Here is a 20,094-nt window from a genome sequence, read left to right as displayed (position 1 = left end):
TTTATGTATTTATTTATTTTATGCAATTTATATCGCGCACATATCTCAACGACGGATTCAAGGCGCAGGGATTTATTTATGCTGTGTGAGATGGAATTTTGTACACAATATATCACGCATTCACCACATTCACATCGGCCAGCAAACCTCAAGCCTATTAGGGCGAGCATTCACCTTTCACGGCCTATTATTCCTTTTGTCAATCGTGGGATCTTTAACGTGCACACCCCAATGTAGTGTACACGAAGGGACCTCGGTTTTTCGTCTCATCCGAAAGACTAGCACTTGAACCCACCACCTAGGTTAGGAAAGGGGGGAGAAAATTGCTAACGCAGGGTCGAACTCGCAACCTCTCGCTTCCGAGGCAAGTGCGTTTACCACTCGGCCACCCAGACCTTACTTGTATAAAACACAAGGAACGCAAAACCAAAGAAAACACTTTTTTTTACAATAATAAAACCATTAAGACATGTTTGAACTAGTACAAGTAAAATACGTGTAATTTGTAATAAGGATATGGAACTACCGGAGTACCGGCCGGAATACAGCACTAGTAACAAGCAAACGCACAAACCAGCATGGAACTACCGGAGTACCGGCCGGAATACAACACAATTAACAAGCAAACACACAAACCAGCATGGAACTACCGGAGTACCGGCCGGAATACAGCACTAGTAACAAGCAAACACACAAACCAGCATGGAACTACCGGCCGGAATACAACACTAGTAACAAGCAAACGCACAAACCAGCATGGAACTACCGGCCGGACTACAGCACTAGTAACAAGCAAACACACAAACCAGCATGGAACTACCGGAGTACCGGCCGGAATACAGCACTAGTAACAAGCAAACACACAAACCAGCATGGAACTACCGGAGTACCGGCCGGAATACAACACTAGCAACAAGCAAACGCACAAACCAGCATGGAACTACCGGATACCGGCCGGAATACAACACTAGCAACAAGCAAACGCACAAACCAGCATGGAACTACCGGAGTACTGGCCGGAATACAGCACTAGTAACAAGTAAACGTGCAAACCAACACATGTCATTAGTGAAGGCTGTTACATGTATGTCACTCTTGCATTCACAGGGAACGTAGTCTGCAGATGTGCTGGCCTGCACGCGACAACATCAGTACAGTGGCTGACACCGTAGCCACAGAGGTGTCTGGCATCACCGGCACAAGCATCATGCAAATGTTTAGACCTTTGAAAACCTCAAAATCATGTCCAGGACCGGAATGAGCGGAGGTCAATTTCACACCCAGGGACAGTAGCTCAGTCCAAACCAGGGACTAAGTGAAGAAGTATGGGTCTTCGTCAGTCGCGAGTTGTAAAACGATGGGTCTTCCTTGGGAGCTAGGTTCACATGTATGGGTCTTCGTCAGTCTCGAGTTGTAAAACGATGGGTCTTCCTTGGGAGCTAGGTTCACATGTATGGGTCTTCGTCAGTCGCGAGTTGTAAAACGATGGGTCTTCCTTTGGAGCTAGGTTCACATGTATGGGTCTTCGTCAGTCGCGAGTTGTAAAACGATGGGTCTTCCTTGGGAGCTAGGTTCACATGTATGGGTCTTCGTCAGTAGGGAATTGTAAAACGATGGGTCTTCCTTAGGAGCTAGGTTCACGTGTATGGGTCTTCTTCAGGGGCTAGGTGCACAAACTTGGGTCTTCCTGAGGGGAGAAGTTCACATGTATGGGTCTTCCTCATGGGTTAGGTGTACAAGCATGGGTCTTCCTTAGGGGGTAGGTTCACATGTATGGGTCTTCCTCATGGGTTAGGTGTACAAGTATGGGTCTTCCTTAGGGGCTAGGTTCACATGTATGGGTCTTCCTCATGGGCTAGGTGTACAAGTATGGGTCTTCCTTAAGGGCTAGGTTCACATGTATGGGTCTTCCTCATGGGCTAGGTGTACAAGTATGGGTCTTCATCCGGGGCTAGGAGTACAAGCATTGGTCTTTTGTGGGGCTAGGTGTACAATAATAGGTCTTCATCAGGGGCTAGGTATACAAGTATGTGTTCTCCTTAAGGCCTAGAAGTACAAGTATGGGTCTTTTGTGGGGCTAGGTGTTCAAGTATGGGTCTTCATCAGGGGCTAGGTGTTCAAGTATGGGACTGTACCAGGGGCTAGGTGTTCAAGTATGGGACTGTATCAGGGGCTAGGTGCACAAGTATGGGACTGTATCAGGGGCTATGTGTACAAGTATGGTACTGTATCAGGGGCTAGGTGTAAAAGTATGGTACTGTATCAGGGGCTAGGTGTACAAGTATGGACTGTATCAGGGGCTAGGTGTACAAGTATGGGACTGTATCAGGGGCTAGGTGTACAAGTATGGGACTGTATCAGGGGCTAGGTGTACAAGTATGGGACTGTATCAGGGGCTTGGTGTACAAGTATGGGACTGTATCAGGGGCTAGGTGTACAAGTATGGGACTGTATCAGGGGCTAGGTGTACAAGTATGGGACTGTATCAGGGGCTAGGTGTACAAGTATGGGACTGTATCAGGGGCTAGGTGTACAAGTATGGGACTGTATCAGGGGCTAGGTGTACAAGGTGATCCATGGGGTCTGCCTTAATCCCGGATGCGATTCCTTCCTTCAAAGAAAACTTGGACAATTAATTGTTCACCGGCAACGGCCTTACACTTGTCAGGCCCAACACTTGTATGTCAAAAATGTATGTCAGGTGAAATACTGGCTGGTACTTCTCACCAGGACGAAGTTTTCAGAAAGCCGGTGAATTGCCTGACATGTGCGTTTAACGCAATTCCTGCTAATTATATCCTGTGTAGCCAGGGGCGTGGTAGTAAATGTCTGAGAAAGTACCGTCGGAGGCAGTAGTACCGTCGGAGGCAGTAGTATCGTCCGAGGCAGTAGTTCCGTCCGAGACAGTAGTACCACCGGACATAGTACTGGTGGATCCCTCTGAGGACTTGCTGTCGGCTCGTGACGAGCGATAGGTACTGGCCGACTCTAAATCCTCTTCAATCACAGGCATGGTGGAGGGCGCTCTGTTGAGCAGTCCTATCGGAGGGCCGCTACTCAGTGCACTAGAAGTCCCCGTGGATGGAACATGTCCGAAGAAGCTTCTGTGAACGTATTTCTCTGAAACCAACAAGATATTTCAAAAGCGATTTAAAAACAAAAAAAGTGTGATTATTACTAGTAGTAGTAGTAGTAGTAGTAGTAGAAGTAGAAGTAGAAGTAGTAGTAGTAGTAGAAGTAGTAGTAGTAGTAGTAGTAGTAGCAGCAGCAGCAGCAGAAGTAGTAGTAGTAGTAGTATTAATAATAGTAGTGGAAGTAGTAGTGGAAGTTGTAGTAGTATTGACTCAAGTGAGGAATTAGGAGAATCCCTGTAATAAGAAGAACAGCTGATCGATCTCCCTTGAATTTTAAAAGGTCCAAGGAAAACTGCTCAAAATGGCAACTGAGAAAGTAAGCCACTAACTTGATCGTTTATCTTTCAACTTTCCTTTTCTTTTTCGAAACCCTTATTGCATGTGTGTTATTCCGTTTTCCTTTTTCGAAACCCTTATTACATGTGTGTTATTCCGTTTTCCTCATTCCAAAGCATTTGTGTTAAGTAGAAAAGATTACATAAATCAAAGGTTTACACGATCGTAGAGTAACTTCCCTTGAAGTGCTTCCCATAATTACCCGTTTTACTTTTAGTGACATTTTGGGGTTGGTTGGTTATGTGTATCGTCTCTTCAGTATTGGGGGTGGGGGTGGGGGGGGGGGGAGGCAAAGGACTGCAAGCTATGGTTGTTGTTAGTGCTGTATGATGCAGGCGAGTTACAAGCTATAACAATTTATTTGACCAAAATTGAGAAAAATGTATCCAGGGAAGGCAATCACCTAGCATGCTGCAGTTTCAAATGGCACTTTAAATCGGTTGTTTCCCTTGTCAGGGGATTGCAAAGTTATACAGACCATGGAATGAACATACTACCTGATAGAACTATGGCAGTCAGGGGCCAACGGAGGCAAAGTTATACAGACCATGGAATGAACATACTACCTGATAGAACTATGGCAGTCAGGGGCCAACGGAAGCAAAGTTACACAAATCATGAAATGAACATACTACCTGATAGAACTATGGCAGTCAGGGGCCAACGGAGGCAAAGTTATACAGACCATGGAATGAACATACTACCTGATAGAACTATGGCAGTCAGGGGCCAACGGAGGCAAAGTTACACAAATCATGGAATGAACATACTACCTGATAGAACTATGGCAGTCAGGGGCCAACGGAGGCAAAGTTACACAGATCATGAACATACTACCAAATCGAACTTTGGCAGTCAGGGGGAAACGGAAGAAAAGTTACACAAATCATGGAATGAACTTACTACCTGATAGAACTATGGCAGTCAGGGTAAACAGAAGCAAAGTTACAGAGATTATGATAATTATGAACTTACTACCTGATAGAACTATGGCAGTCAGGGGCCAACGGAGGCAAAGTTACAGAGATTATGAAATGAACATACTACCTGATAGAACTATGGCAGTCACGGGGAAACGGAGGCAAAGTTACACAGATCATGAAATGAACATACTTACTGATAGAACTATGGCAGTCAGGGGCCAACGGAGGCAAAGTTACAGAGATTATGATAATTATGAACATACTACCTGATGGAACTATGGCAGACAGGGGCCAACGGTGGCAAAGTTACAGATATTAAAAAGATCTCCAATGGGGTTGGGGGGTGGGAGAGATCTTAAAAAGAAGGCAAATAAGGGAAAATACACAGAACATCTGACAAAAGACGAGGGTTTTCAAAAGCGGGAAGATCGTGAGAAGGGGGTTGGTAAGTGAGGGTTCAATAATAATAATACTAATAATTGTCAGTAAGTACTGGTGTCACATGACTGATGTGAACCAGTTGGTTGGCTAATGGCGATGCGCTTGAGTGCGCTAACTGTTCCACAGAGCGTATTCTCACGCCCTTTGCCAAAGCGAGACTGTACTCTCATCTTCAGAATTAATTAATGACATATGTAGCTTATATTCTTCACTTTACCAAAAAATAACCATACATTTCCTGCGGCTCAAAGCAGAAGTTTTTTTTTCCCTGACAGATCGCAGGCGCCTGTGCCACAGTTAAGCCCACTGATGATGATCTAAAAATAGAAGCGGCTGTAAAGAGAATATGCACTCTTTTCTGTTCAAATGGGTAGGGGGCGGGGGTAGTAAAAGGATCACAGTTCAAGATTTTGCACGACAAGAGGTGTGTTTCTTTTAACTGTGATAAAGAGCGAAAACTCAACTTAGTATCTAACACTATTTCTGAACACTGTAACCACTTTAGCACTTTTAATTTATATTGTTCTGTCTTCCAAGCTTTAAATTCAGCTTCAAAAATGATAAAAAAAAGTGTGTGTTTTTTCTGAATTCACCAGTTAAATCACTATGTTGGATATTCTATTTTGCTTCCCTATTTATCTTCTTAAGTTTTGATCATCTGATTACCTTGGTTTTCTATTTAGAAGATAATATGCACTCTTTTCTGAAGAATGGGTAGGGGGTGGGGGTAGTAAAAGCATCACAGTTCAAGATTTTGCGCGACAAGAGGTGTGTTTCTTTTAACTGTGATGAAGAGGGATAACTCAACTTGGTATCTAACACTATTTCTGAACACTGTAACTACTTTAGCACTTTGAATTTATTTTTTTCTGTCTTCCAAGCTTTAAATTCAGCTAATAAAATGAGTAAAAAAAGTTTTTTTTTTCTGAATTCACCAGTTAAATCACTATGTTGGATATTCTATTTTGCTTCCCTATTTATCTTCTTAAGTTTTTGATCATCTGATTACCTTGGTTTTCTATTTGGAAGATAACATGCACTCTTTTCTGAAAAATGGGTAGGGGGTGGGGGTAGTAAAAGCATCACAGTTCAAGATTTTTCTTGACAAGAGGTGTGTTTCTTTTAACTGTGATGAAGAGGGATAACTCAACTTGGTATGTAACACTATTTCTGAACACTGTAACCACTTTAGCACTTTTAATTTATATGTTTCTGTCTTCCAAGCTTTAAATTCAGCTTATAAAATAAGTAAAAAAAGTGTGTTTTTCTGAATTCACCAGTTAAATCACTCTGTTGGATGTTCTTTTTTGCTTCCCTATTTCTGTTCTGAAGTTTTTGATCATCTGACTACCTTGCTTTTCTATTTGGAAGTTAATATACACTCTTTTCTGAAAAATGGGTGGGGTGGGGGTAGTAAAAGCATCACAGTTCAAGATTTTGCGCGGCAATTAAGAGGTGTGTTTCTTTTAACTGTGATGAAGAGGGATAACTCAACTTGGTATCTAACACTATTTCTGAACACTGTAACTACTTTAGCACTTTTAATTTATTTGTTTCTGTCTTCGAAGCTTTAAATTCAGCTAATAAAATGATTTTTTTTTTAATTCACCAGTTAAATCACTATGTTGGATGTTCTATTTTGCTTCCCTATTTTTGTTCTTAAGTTTTGATCAACTGACTACCTTGGTTTTCTATTTTTAAGATAATATGCACTCTTTTCTGAAAAATGAGTAGGGGTTGGGGGTAGTAAAAGCATCACAGTTCAAAATGTTGCGCGACAAGAGGTGTATTTCTTTTAAAAGTGGTGAAGAGGGATAACTCAACTTGTTATCTAACACTATTTCTGAAAACTGTAACCACTTTAACACTGTTAATGTATGTTTGACTGTGTTCCATGCTTGAAATTGGGCTTCAAAAATGGATACATAAGTGGTTTTTTTCCAAATTCACCTCTAAAATCACCATGTTTGATGTTCCATTTTGCTTGCCTTTTTCTCTTCTTCTGTTTGTGATCATCTGATTGTTATTTTGTTTTCATATTCACAATACAATATCACAATTTCTTCAGTAGGGTTTGCGTGAATTGTTTTTATACCTATGCTCAAACTTCAGTCGTTATCTCAACATTTTGCGCGACAAGCTCTATTCATTTTGTTTTTTCCTGATAAACAAAACACTGAACTAACATAAAAACAAACCTTTAAAACTGCCTAACCACTTTGAAATATGGCCTCAGGTGTATACTCCAGCCTTAACGCTACACTGGAATTTACCAACAGAAATTAAAACAAGAGTTTGCGTGTGACGAAAGCACGACACACTTGAGACAGCCCACACACAAGTAGATCTTACACGACCTGACCACACAGTTATGCCTATCCAAATGCGCGTAGCAAAATGTGCGTTTTGAATCTTCTTTTTTCTCTGGCGGTACCTTTCTTTCTTTCTTTCTTTATTTGGTGTTTAACGTCGTTTCCAACCATTCAAGGTTATATCGCGACGGGACTGGCGGTACCGACAATATCGTTATTGAAACAATCCCAGTGCACTGAGGGATTTATAGAGCAAATCTCGAAAATAATTATTAAACTCAGCGCTATGCGCTTCGTTCAATAATGAATTTTCTCTATTTGCTCTATAAATCCCTTAGTGCACTGGGATGTCTCAATAACTTAAATAATTATACCGTAAACTACCTTGTAAGCGCACAGTATCGAGCAAACTTCCATCCACTACTTTGGGTCAAAAACTGTGTATAGGATATAGTACTTTTAAACGCCCACCTTCCAAACGTGTACAAAAAACCCAGTTTCTAGTCGATTATACTAATAGCAAGAGAATACTTACCCTGTTTTCTTCTACAGGCCAACGCTGCTAGTGTGATCAGGAGAAGACCACATAGCGCTCCCAGGCACACCCAGAGGATGTAACCAATTCCAGTCTTTTCCGGGCTCTCTGAAAGACGGCATTGTGTCGTGTACAGTGTGCGGCGTAAGTAACAAGCTTCTCTTTAAAATGCAACAACAAATCGATACTCTTCCACTCGATGACGTATACTCGACCTCTCAGTGACTTTAACATTTGACGAAGGTACAACAGCCATTGAACATATCTGAAGGTCATTCAAAACTACAAATGTGTAAAGTTTCAAAGTTGAAGCGTCAAATAAACTGAAGAAATGCACAATTTTAAGACCCAAACTCAACCCCACTGTAGCCTTGACATTTGACGAGAGTCAACTAGACTTGGCTCATGTCTTGGGGTCATCAAACCCTAGAAATGTCTAACGTTTCAAAGCTCTATTTGTTTGGAAACATTTGGGAAAATGTCAACATTTAGTTGTATTTTAATAGACAGGCGAACACTGCTCATTATTAAAACTCGCTGATTATTCAAATGAACCAAATATTTCCGTTATATACTGTTCAAAAAAAGAAACGCATAGTTGCTACTTGCCAAATTTGTTTTATTTTTCGAAAAAATTTACAGAAAATCCAATATTTAGATTATTTGTTTGAAATTTGGTATGGACACAGTTGAATGCACACACAGTTCATTTGCATCTTCAAATCAATCAGTCAATCAATACGATTGGGTGCCGAGGCTGTCAAGTCAGTAGGGGGTGTGACTGCCTTGAGCAGCAACAACTGCCCGGCACCTTCTGGGCATGGACTGGATCAGATGCCGGATATCTTGCTGTGGGATGGTGTCCCACTCCTCCTGAAGTGCCTGCAATAGATCGCGGTGATTTGCCGGCGCTTCTTCTCGCCTGCGCACACGTCTGTCCAATTCATCCCAGAGGTGTTCTATCGGGTTCATGTCTGGCGACATGGATGGCCAGGGAAGCACCTGGACATGGTGGTCGGTGAGGAACTGGGTGGTGAGTCGTGCTGTGTGCGGGCGAGCGTTGTCCTGCTGGAATATGGCATCCTGGTCAGCCAGAAGAGGAAGGGCGTGTGGGCGCAGAATTTCCTCCACGTATCGCTGGGCAGTTATGCGCCCTTGGACGTGCACCAGGGTGCTCCTTCCAGCGGTATTGATCGCCCCCCACACCATGACGCCTCCACCACCATGAACGGGTGCCTCATCCACACAGTTGGGCGCGTAACGTTCGTTTACTCTCCGGTAGACCCTCCTCCGACCATCATGTCGCTGGAGCAGGAAGTAGGACTCGTCGCTGAACCACACGTGTCTCCAGTGATTCCGGACGGTCCAGCGAAGGTGCTGGTTGCCCCACTGCACTCGGTTCTGGCGATGGCGGCGGGTGAGGACAGCTCCTCTGTGAGGCCTGCGAGCTCTCAAACCAGCTTCATGCAGGCGGTTCCGCACGGTCTGGTCCGATAATCGGTGTGGCCCGGGGAGAGCCTGGACAGAAGATGAGGCCGACAGGAAACGATTCCGGAGGTGGCGGAGCCGTATGAAGCGGTCGTGAGCAGCAGTTGTCGCCCTTGGTCTTCCCGCTCGTGGCAAGTCAGCAACTGAGCCAGTGGCTTGAAACCTGACCCACAGTCTACTGATGGTGCTCTGGGACACGTGGAAGTGCCTGGCGATTGCACTTTGACTTTGGCCTGCTTGTAAACGACCCAATGCAATTTGGCGGTCTTCTCTGCTCAATCGGGCCATTTTTCGTCGCTGAATTGTCGTCTGATTTCTTTGTGGCGAACAATCCGCTTTTATGGGTTTTGGAAGACATGGTGAGAGCTCAATATTCCCCGAGTTTCACGAGATTACACTGAAGCATGACGAGTGGTCATGCCAAATGAGCAATTTTGACATTGTAGCCACTGATAACGCATGCGTCACGTGCAGAGCTCACTTGTGGCAATGGACGAAAGGTCGACGACCAGATAAACATTTTCTGCAGTTTGGTGGATATCCTTGTAGCCATATAACTAAATTAACCAAATATTACAAGCTATGCGTTTCTTTTTTTGAACAGTATATATGAACAGCTATCGTGTTTTCAGCGAAGCAATAGGGTTCGATATAGTGACGAAGGCAGAGTCGTTATACTTGTTCGAGTCAAAATAACGAACCATATCACTACACTGAATACACGTAAGCGTTTATATTGGCCTAGCTATGGGGTAATTAACTTTAAAATGTGTAGTTTCGATGCGGTTGATTTATAACGTTATCAGACGAACGTGTCATGGCGCTTCTTTTTCGCGCTTAAACACTGCTGCCCTCTCGCGGGCGAACACTAGAGCATGCATACCCAACACAACATAAAGTTTAAGCCTTTTTCCTGTTAAAACAACTAAAGAAGAAGAAGAAGAAGAACCAACAACAACAACAACAACAACAACAACAACAACAACAACAACAACAACAACAACAACAACAAGGAAGAGCGAGAAGCTGAATGTATTTTTTTTATGGTTTTCTTCAATGTCCTTTTCAAGTAAAGTATGATAGAGTTGGAAAAACTCTCTGATACTTCTCTATATCAATTTCTCAGTCTGCTTTTCTCTCCCAGCCTACCTTTACCAATCACTAACACAGTCCCGGCTGCCCTCAGCTTACTCTTCCCTACTCACCAGGGCCGGTGTAAAAAAGCCTTGTTGTTGTGTTGTTGTTGTTGTTGTTGTTGTTGTTGCTGTTGTTGTTTGTGTTGTTGTTGTTGTTGTTGTTGATTGTGTTGTTGTTGATTGTGTTGTTGTTGTTGTTGATGTTTGTGTAAGTATTTTTCACAAGGAAAAATCTTTTTCATGTTTTTCTCTTCCCTTCTCACCAGGGCCGGTGTCAAAAAGCCTTGTTGTTGTTAATGTATTTTTTTTTATTTTTAATTTTATTTTTTTATTTTTTACATTTAGTCAAGTTTTGACTAAATGTTTTAACATAGAGGGGGAATCGAGACGAGGGTCGTGGTGTATGTGTGTGTGTGTGTGTGTGTGTGTGTGTGTGTGTTTGTGTGTGTGTGTGTGTGTGTGTGTGTGTGTGTGTGTGTGTGTGTGTGTGTGTGTGTGTGTGTAGAGCGATTCAGACTAAACTACTGGACCGATCTTTATAAAATTTGACATGAGAGTTCCTGGGAATGATATCCCCGGACATTTTTTTCATTTTTTTCGATAAATACCTTTGATGACGTCATATCCGGTTTTTTTGTAACAGTTGAGGCGGCACTGTCACACCCTCATTTTTCAATCAAATTGATTGAAATTTTGGCAAAGCAATCTTCGACGAAGGCCGGACTTTGGTATTGCATTTCAGCTTGGTGGCGTAAAAAATAATTAATAATTTGGTCATTAAAAATCGAAAACTTGTCATAACATTATTTTTTTAAACGATCCAAAAACAATTTCATCTTATTCTTCGTCATTTTCTGATTCTAAAAACATATACATATGTTATATTTGGATTACAAACAAGCTCTGAAAATTAAAAATATCAAAATTATGATGAAAATTCATTGTCCGAAATCGATTTAGAAACAATTTCATCTTATTCCTTGTCGGTCCCTAGCTGATTCCAAAAACATATAGATATGATATGCTTGGATTAAAAACAAACTCAGTACGCTAAAAAGAATAGAGATACAGAAAAGTGTGTTATTCTGCTCAGCGCGACCATTACCGCACTATTCTGGCTCGTCAATTTCACTGCCTTTGCCACGAGCGGTGGACTGACGAAACTACGAGTATGCGGTCTTGGTGAAAAAATGCAGTGCGTTCAGTTTTATTCTGTGAGTTCGACAGCTTGACTAAATGTTGTTATTTCGCCTTACGCGACTTGTTTTCATTTAGTCAAGTTTTAACTAAATGTTTTAACGTAGAGAGGGGAATTGAGACAAGGGTCGTGGTGTATGTGTGTGTGTGTGTGTGTGTGTGTGTGTGTGTGTGTGTGTGTGTGTGTGTGTGTGTGTGTGTGTGTGTGTAGAGCGATTCAGAGAAAACTACTGGACCGATCTTCATGAAACTTCTCAAGATCTTTTTTTTTAATTCATTTTTTTGACAAATGTCTTTGATGACATCATATCCGGCTTTTCGTAAAATTCTTCATCACATTCTGAATCTAAAAATATATACATATGTCATGTTTACTCTTAAAATGTGATCACAATTAACGAAAATAGATTAATTAGTCTTACGAATAAAATGTAAGAAATCGATCCAAAAATGATTTCATCTTATTCTTTATCATTTCCTTATTACAAAAACATATCGAGAGACGGCGAGCGGAGCGTGCATGGCGACACTCTGGCCTTGAGGTTCACCGGCAGATTCTCAGGGATGCGCTGCTTCGAGTCACGCAAGCCATCACTGCTGCCAAGGTCGAGCACTTCCACGACCGCATCGCCAACGCCTCATCATCCAGGGAGCTGTTCTCTATCATGTCCTCTCTCCTGGGCTCCTCCCCCGCTGCCCCCTTACCCACTGCTCACCCACCACAAGATATCCCGGAGTTATTCAAGGACAAGATTGACAAGCTTCGGAGAACACTCGATCAGCAGCCCTTCGTCCCGTCCCCACCCTCCCCCTCCTTCTCCGGTTCCCCCCTCACGTGCTTTCAGCCTGTCACTCAAAACATCAAGACCTGCGAGCTAGACCCCCTGCCAGGCTTCCTCTTCACCAAGTGTCTGGACAAGCTCCTGCCGTCTATCACAGATATCATCAACATCTCCCTGGCCACAGGCGTCGTTCCCGACTGCTTCAAGTCTGCCGTTGTTCGCCCACTCATCAAGAAGCCCGGCCTTGACGTCAACGAGTTGAAGAACTACCGTCCTGTGTCCAACCTGCCCTTTCTCTCCAAGCTTCTGGAGCGTATCATCCTGGAGCAGTTGAGCGCCCACCTATTTCGGAACTCGCTGATTTGTTTGTTTGTTTGTTTGCTTAACGCCCAGCCGACCACGAAGGGCCATATCAGGGCGGTGCTGCTTTGACATATAACGTGCGCCACACACAAGACAGAAGTCGCAGCACAGGCTTCATGTCTCACCCAGTCACATTATTCTGACACCGGACCAACCAGTCCTAGCACTAACCCCATAATGCCAGACGCCAGGCGGAGCAGCCACTAGATTGCCAATTTTAAAGTCTTAGGTATGACCCGGCCGGGGTTCGAACCCACGACCTCCCGATCACGGGGCGGACGCCTTACCACTAGGCCAACCGTGCCAGTTAACTCGCTGATGCCAGTGTACCAGTCAGCGTACCGCCCTCACCACAGCACCGAGACGGCGCTCCTGCGAATCACCACGGACCTCCTGAACGCAACAGATAGCGGTCTCGTCTCTGCCCTTGTGCTGCTGGACCTTTCTGCGGCCTTCGACACGATCGACCATCAGCTACTCGTCGATCGCCTCAGTTCCACGTTCGGCATTCACAACACCGCCCTCTCTTGGTTCCGGAACTACCTCCAGAACCGCTCTCAGACTGTCACCACTGATTCGTTCTCTTCCCAGCCTGTCCCTGGCCGCTTCGGCGTCCCACAAGGGTCTGTCCTCTGCCCTGTCCTTTTCACCCTGTAGACCCAACCCCTCTCCCTGGTCATCGAACGCCACGGCTTCAACTACAACTCTTTTGCCGATGACACGCAGCTCCAGAACAGCGCCAAGCCGGAGGACGTTGACCATCTCCTGGGATCCATCTCCAGTTGTTTCACTGACATCAAGAACTGGATGACTGAGAACAAGTTGAAGCTGAACAGTGAGAAGACGGAGGCCCTTCTCGTTGGAACACGACAGACGATTGCTTCCCTCACTGTGACCGACCTCCAGCTGGATGACGCGACTGTTCCATTCTCCCCTGCTGTCAAGAGCCTTGGCGTCTTTCTCGACTCCACTCTCTCCATGCAGACACACATCTCCTTCATCATCAAGACCTGCTTTTTCCACCTACGACGCATCGCCTCCATCCGTCGCTACCTCACCCACGACGCCTGTATCAAGATGGTTGTCTCCCTCATCTTCAGTCGTCTGGACTACTGCAACTCCCTTCTGGCTGGCCTCCCGGGCCTCATCCATTCATGGCCTACAACGAGTTCAGAACGCTGCTGCCAGGCTGACGTTGAGGAAGACGAAGCGAAATCACATCCCCCCCCCCCCTACTTCGCTCCTTGCACTGGCTCCCTGTCAACACCCGAATCTCCTACAAACTGTCCACTCTGGTCTACAAGTGTATCAACGACTCTGCTCCCGAGTACCTTCAATCCTCCCTGGACCTGTACACCCAGCCCTCCGACCGTCCCTTTCGTTCTCCTGCTGACCCACTCCACCTTCACATCCCTCGCTCGAAACTCGCATCTGCTGGTCAGCGTGCATTTCCCTCCGCGGGCCCCTCCGTCTGGAACTCCCTGACGCTTGAGCTTCGCCAGAGCCACTCTCTTGACGCGTTCAAGAGTAGGTTGAAGACTCAGTTCTTCCCGTAGCTGGCTGCGACTTTCAGGTTCGACGGGATGTGTTGTGCCCCAAAATACATTCTTGTGCTGTGTTCTGTGAGAGGTGTTTTTTTGTGTTTAATATTATTTTGTTTGGACCTAGCTATTGATGTGTACATTGTTGTTAAACAGTTGTCTGTTGTATGTTTATCAGGGTTTTCTAGTGTGTGATAGGGTTCGTGTCCGTCTGTAGATGTTAGTTTCTTTGTTAGTTCTGTGTTGACAACTCTTCGACAAGCGCTTAGAACTGTACCCACGGAATACGCGCTATATAAGCTTCATATTGATTGATTGATTGATTGAGATATGATAGGCGGTATTCAAAACAAGCTCAGAAAGTTACCACGAATACAGAAAAGCGCGCTTTCTTGCTTTGCACAATACGCTACCGCGCTATTCTGGCGTGTCAATTTCACTGCGTTTTGCACGTGGGATGTGAGGGATTTCCTTTTCGCGGGGATTGACGAAGCTGTACTGTCTTGGTGAAAAAAATACAGTGCGTTTAGTTTCATTCCGTGAGTTCGACAGCTTGACTAAATGTAGTAATTTCGCCTTACGCGACTTTTTTTTTTTTTTTTGGGGGGGGGGGGTGTATACTCACTTTGCTGGCCAAGCTGACCAATATGATGCATTCCCGAACTGCCCATGAAGGCTTTGCCATCAACCACGACGAAGCAGCGGTAGTAGCGACCGGAGTATTCGCCCTTCATCTCCGCCAGGGTCAGCGAGGAGGAGTAGATGGTGAAACAGCCGTGCTCCGGGACAGTGGTGTTTTTGGTGATGGTCAGGTCCGCACTCGACTCGTCCACGTTGGTCCAGTCAGCGTCGCTCGGGTCCGAGTCTGTGTACTGCCATACCCATGATAGTTTCTGGCAACACATACACACACAGGAGACACTGGTGTACTGCCATATCCACGCTAGTTTCTTGCAACACATACGTCGAGTAGTCTTTGGTGTCCGTGATTTTCTACCAATTCTGATCAAACCGAGGTTTGCATGACTAAATTGATGCTTAAATCCGATCTCATACTGTTTTTATGAGCACGCTTAAAAGCATGGCTTGTTGTTCTCCAATGTTTCAACTGATTGTATGCCGCACTTTATTTGTAATTCTTTGAATACATTTTTGTAACCAAATAAATATGCTTCAGGACTGCCTTTTGTCTTTGTTGAATTAAATGGGGAGGGGGGGGGCACTCATTAGCTGATACAGCAACAAGTAATCAAATAGTTTTCTATTTGATAGATCGCCTCACCGGTACAGAGGATGGCGTCATGGACAAGACACTACATGTCTAAATACAAAAGGGATACTCAACCTTCACTGTTTGTGGCATGTAAATGACGAGGACATCTTTGAAATGCATGTCTTTGATGGAAGAGAAATAACTCGATGCTGCACATTACCTCTCCACTGCCGTCCTCGGAGGCTAGAGTGGAACAATTGAAGACCAGTCGGCTGTCCTTATTCACCGTATCGTCAGCGTTGGTCGACAGTTTGCTGACAAAGGGTTTCACTGAAACCACACTACAGAAGATCAGGCGGCTTCTTCTTGTCGACAGTACCACAAACAATGACAATATATTGCCTGAATGCAACTGAGATATAAAAAACGCTCGCACTGGACCCGAGTACTCTTCAGACTGACTCGCTCAATAAATATAAATGTTTGGAATGTCTGTGGTGTGAATGTTGGTTTCTGACCAGAAATGCAGATCTATCTCTGGCCGATTCATAGATTCAACCTACAAACTGCGACCTCATCTGTGATCAGATGGCCAAGCAATGCGTGAAATCTTTTATTCTAAAGCCGTATGGCTCGTTTCGACAAGCATTAAACGGATGAAATTAACCACATGCAGTTTATTCTTCAGAAAAATGCACACAAAAAATGGGTTGGGTTCGGTGATTTGTACATAAACGTCTTCCTCGCGATAGATTCGCTTATTATTTTGTCTTATGAAGCCGTCATTAACACGAACACAATGATTGCAGAAGCAAACTCTGTACCTACACGACCGAGACACAAGACTGATTATTTCACAGCTGCAATGTGAACAGAGAACAAAGACGTTTTGGGTAAGCTTACTCACGTCAGGTCTTCACTGACAAGCTAGGAACAGACGGAAAATTCCGAACAAAAGTAAATGACGTCAAAGTCTCTTTCGCTTTGCGTGTAACTTTGTCATGACGTATTTTTGTGTGACGCGTTCGGCTGTTCTATCAGCTCAATGGCTGCGAGTTGCCCCGCCGGTGTGAACTCCTCCTACGGCCAAGTCGTTTTTGTGGTTTATTTCGCATTTAGGTCCCAGGTAACATTATGAAGTTTTAATACGATCAATCGGACCTATTATCAAGTTAGTGTATCAACTTTTGAACGAACTGCGCCCAGTAGTTTCCCAGCAATAAACTGTTAAGTGGAGAAAGACACACAGACAGACACACAATTAAAGTCTGCTGAGCCCAAGTACTAGCGTACTCGGGGATAAAAAAAAATATATATAAAAAATGAAAATTTAAAAAAAAGAAATGACTATAATTATACAGTCGGACCCGCTTATAAGGAGCTCGGTTATAAGGAACCTCTTTTAGAAGGAGAAAAAAAATCCCCGAATTACATTGTTCTTTGTTATGACTCAGGAAAACTCGCTTAGAAGGAGCTCGGTTATACGATACTTCTCTTATTAGGAGTGAAAAATTAGGCCCCAAACCGGCCCTGAGTCCGGTTATAAGGAGTGCCGATAGCACCGGCTTCAAAGTCTGGGAGACTTTCTCCGCCCACACCCATCACTCGGAGAGAAACCGTTGATGGTCTTGGTCACCAATCTGTTCACCTCAACTGTTGCGAGCTGGTTCTAGTGTGCTTGCAGCAGACCCAGCACAGCACAGATCCACTTCTGGAATCTTACGCTAAATGTGTCTCAAGACACACATTTTGTAGTCCTGCCATCCTGAAAGGCAGAGGCCCCAACCTACAGGTTTGCTTCCATACCAGACACGGGAACTTGGGAGCAGAGGCAACAGCTCCGCTTGAACCTCAGAAACCAAATGTGCCTCCAGACACACAAATCCCTTAGACGGCCGAGGCTGTGGCCTCTAAGGTTCTCTTGTACCAAATCGCCTCCTGACTCTGCATCAGATTGCTTGCGCTGGCATCTGCTTACATAGACCCACATTAAGTCACCACCGAGTGGTAGACACAGACGACATTTGGTAGCAATGACCGCTAAATGATATCAAATAACCAAAGGGAAGTAATCACTCTTTATGGATACGACATGTGTAATAGAGTAAGCGAGAGTTGTACGGAACCTTTTCTCCTGGCACCTGAGAGAATAACAAGCATTGAAATGAACTCATATGCTCATCATTCTCCAAGGCACTCCAACTAACTCTTACGTGCACAGTCATACACAAGAACCAGCTTTTATTCTCGACCGGACATAGTCCTTAGATCAAGACTGGTTTTAAACAGAACAAACACACAAACACACACATTGTTACAGGGTCGCCTCGAAAGTATCGGTTAGAATCGTAAACAGAATGAGGCAGAGCGATGTTAAGATATCAAATAACCAAAGGGAAGGAATCGCTCTTTATGCATTTACTCATTAACGCTAAATGAGTAAACTGTAATTTGCTACACAGACACTGTGGGGACCAGCTAGTTCTGTTTGTGGAGCACGGAACACAGACACTGTGGGGACCAGCTAGTTCTGTTTGTGGAGCACGGAACACAGACACTGTGGGGACCAGCTAGTTCTGTTTGTGGAGCACGGAACACAGACACTGTGGGGACCAGCTAGTTCTGTTTGTGGAGCACGGAACACAGACACTGTGGGGACCAGCTAGTTCTGTTTGTGGAGCACGGAACACAGACACTGTGGGGACCAGCTAGTTCTGTTTGTGGAGCACGGAACACAGACACTGTGGGGACCAGCTAGTTCTGTTTGTGGAGCACGGAACACAGACACTGTGGGGACCAGCTAGTTCTGTTTGTGGAGCACGGAACACAGACACTGTGGGGACCAGCTAGTTCTGTTTGTGGAGCACGGAACACAGACACTGTGGGGACCAGCTAGTTCTGTTTGTGGAGCACGGAACACAGACACTGTGGGGACCAGCTAGTTCTGTTTGTGGAGCACGGAACACAGACACTGTGGGGACCAGCTAGTTCTGTTTGTGGAGCACGGAACACAGACACTGTGGGGACCAGCTAGTTCTGTTTGTGGAGCACGGAACACAGACACTGTGGGGACCAGCTAGTTCTGTTTGTGGAGCACGGAACACAGACACTGTGGGGACCAGCTAGTTCTGTTTGTGGAGCACGGAACACAGACACTGTGGGGACCAGCTAGTTCTGTTTGTGGAGCACGGAACACAGACACTGTGGGGACCAGCTAGTTCTGTTTGTGGAGCACGGAACACAGACACTGTGGGGACCAGCTAGTTCTGTTTGTGGAGCACGGAACACAGACACTGTGGGGACCAGCTAGTTCTGTTTGTGGAGCACGGAACACAGACACTGTGGGGACCAGCTAGTTCTGTTTGTGGAGCACGGAACACAGACACTGTGGGGACCAGCTAGTTCTGTTTGTGGAGCACGGAACACAGACACTGTGGGGACCAGCTAGTTCTGTTTGTGGAGCACGGAACACAGACACTGTGGGGACCAGCTAGTTCTGTTTGTGGAGCACGGAACACAGACACTGTGGGGACCAGCCAGTTCTGTTAGTGGAGCACGGAACACAGACACTGTGGGGACCAGCTAGTTCTGTTTGTGGAGCACGGAACACAGACACTGTGGGGACCAGCTAGTTCTGTTTGTGGAGCACGGAACACAGACACTGTGGGGACCAGCTAGTTCTGTTTGTGGAGCACGGAACACAGACACTGTGGGGACCAGCTAGTTCTGTTTGTGGAGCACGGAACACAGACACTGTGGGGACCAGCTAGTTCTGTTTGTGGAGCACGGAACACAGACACTGTGGGGACCAGCTAGTTCTGTTTGTGGAGCACGGAACACAGACACTGTGGGGACCAGCTAGTTCTGTTTGTGGAGCACGGAACACAGACACTGTGGGGACCAGCTAGTTCTGTTTGTGGAGCACGGAACACAGACACTGTGGGGACCAGCTAGTTCTGTTTGTGGAGCACGGAACACAGACACTGTGGGGACCAGCTAGTTCTGTTTGTGGAGCACGGAACACAGACACTGTGGGGACCAGCTAGTTCTGTTTGTGGAGCACGGAACACAGACACTGTGGGGACCAGCTAGTTCTGTTTGTGGAGCACGGAACACAGACACTGTGGGGACCAGCTAGTTCTGTTTGTGGAGCACGGAACACAGACACTGTGGGGACCAGCTAGTTCTGTTTGTGGAGCACGGAACACAGACACTGTGGGGACCAGCTAGTTCTGTTTGTGGAGCACGGAACACAGACACTGTGGGGACCAGCTAGCTCTGTTTGTGGAGCACGGAACACAGACACTGTGGGGACCAGCTAGTTCTGTTTGTGGAGCACGGAACTTGTGGTCCTCGGCTCAAAGGTTCCAATCCATGAGAGGACAGACGCAGGTCAACTTTATGTGCAGACTCAGTGTTTGTATTCGTTAGCAGTCAGCACATTAGAAATAACTCATAATGATATGATTTTCACGAGTTTTCATTTACAAAGTCGGAATATCAGGCAACATGAACTAAGACTCCTTGTCAATGATCAGCCAGGCGTCCCCCGCAATCGGCGTATGCTGCCTGAATGGCGGGGTAAAAACGGTCATACACGTAAAAATCCACTCGTGCTAAAATGAGTGAACGCGGGAGTCAAAGCCCATGAACGAAGAGGAAGAAGAATCAGCCAGGCGTATGACAATAAGGT

General features: G+C 45.2%; 1 protein-coding gene across 1 annotated transcript in view; it reads right to left on the bottom strand.

The window, feature by feature from the left end:
- Window positions 1-767: 767 nt before the first annotated feature.
- LOC138958216 (mucin-3A-like) overlaps window positions 768-20,094 on the bottom strand; it is a 77,485-nt gene continuing 58,158 nt past the window's right edge. Inside the window, exons 14-17 of the mRNA XM_070329319.1 lie at window positions 15,622-15,731; window positions 14,814-15,081; window positions 7,682-7,789; window positions 768-3,120 (exon numbers count right to left, since the gene is read on the bottom strand). Of these exons, the coding sequence (XP_070185420.1) occupies window positions 2,789-3,120; window positions 7,682-7,789; window positions 14,814-15,081; window positions 15,622-15,731 (818 nt within the window). The 3' untranslated portion in view covers window positions 768-2,788. The remainder of the gene's footprint in view (window positions 3,121-7,681; window positions 7,790-14,813; window positions 15,082-15,621; window positions 15,732-20,094) is intronic.

This window comes from Littorina saxatilis, linkage group LG1, assembly GCF_037325665.1.
Source record: "Littorina saxatilis isolate snail1 linkage group LG1, US_GU_Lsax_2.0, whole genome shotgun sequence".
Classification (NCBI taxonomy): domain Eukaryota; kingdom Metazoa; phylum Mollusca; class Gastropoda; order Littorinimorpha; family Littorinidae; genus Littorina; species Littorina saxatilis.
Note: the sequence above shows the minus strand (reverse complement) of the source record. Positions and strands in the feature narration are given on the sequence as shown.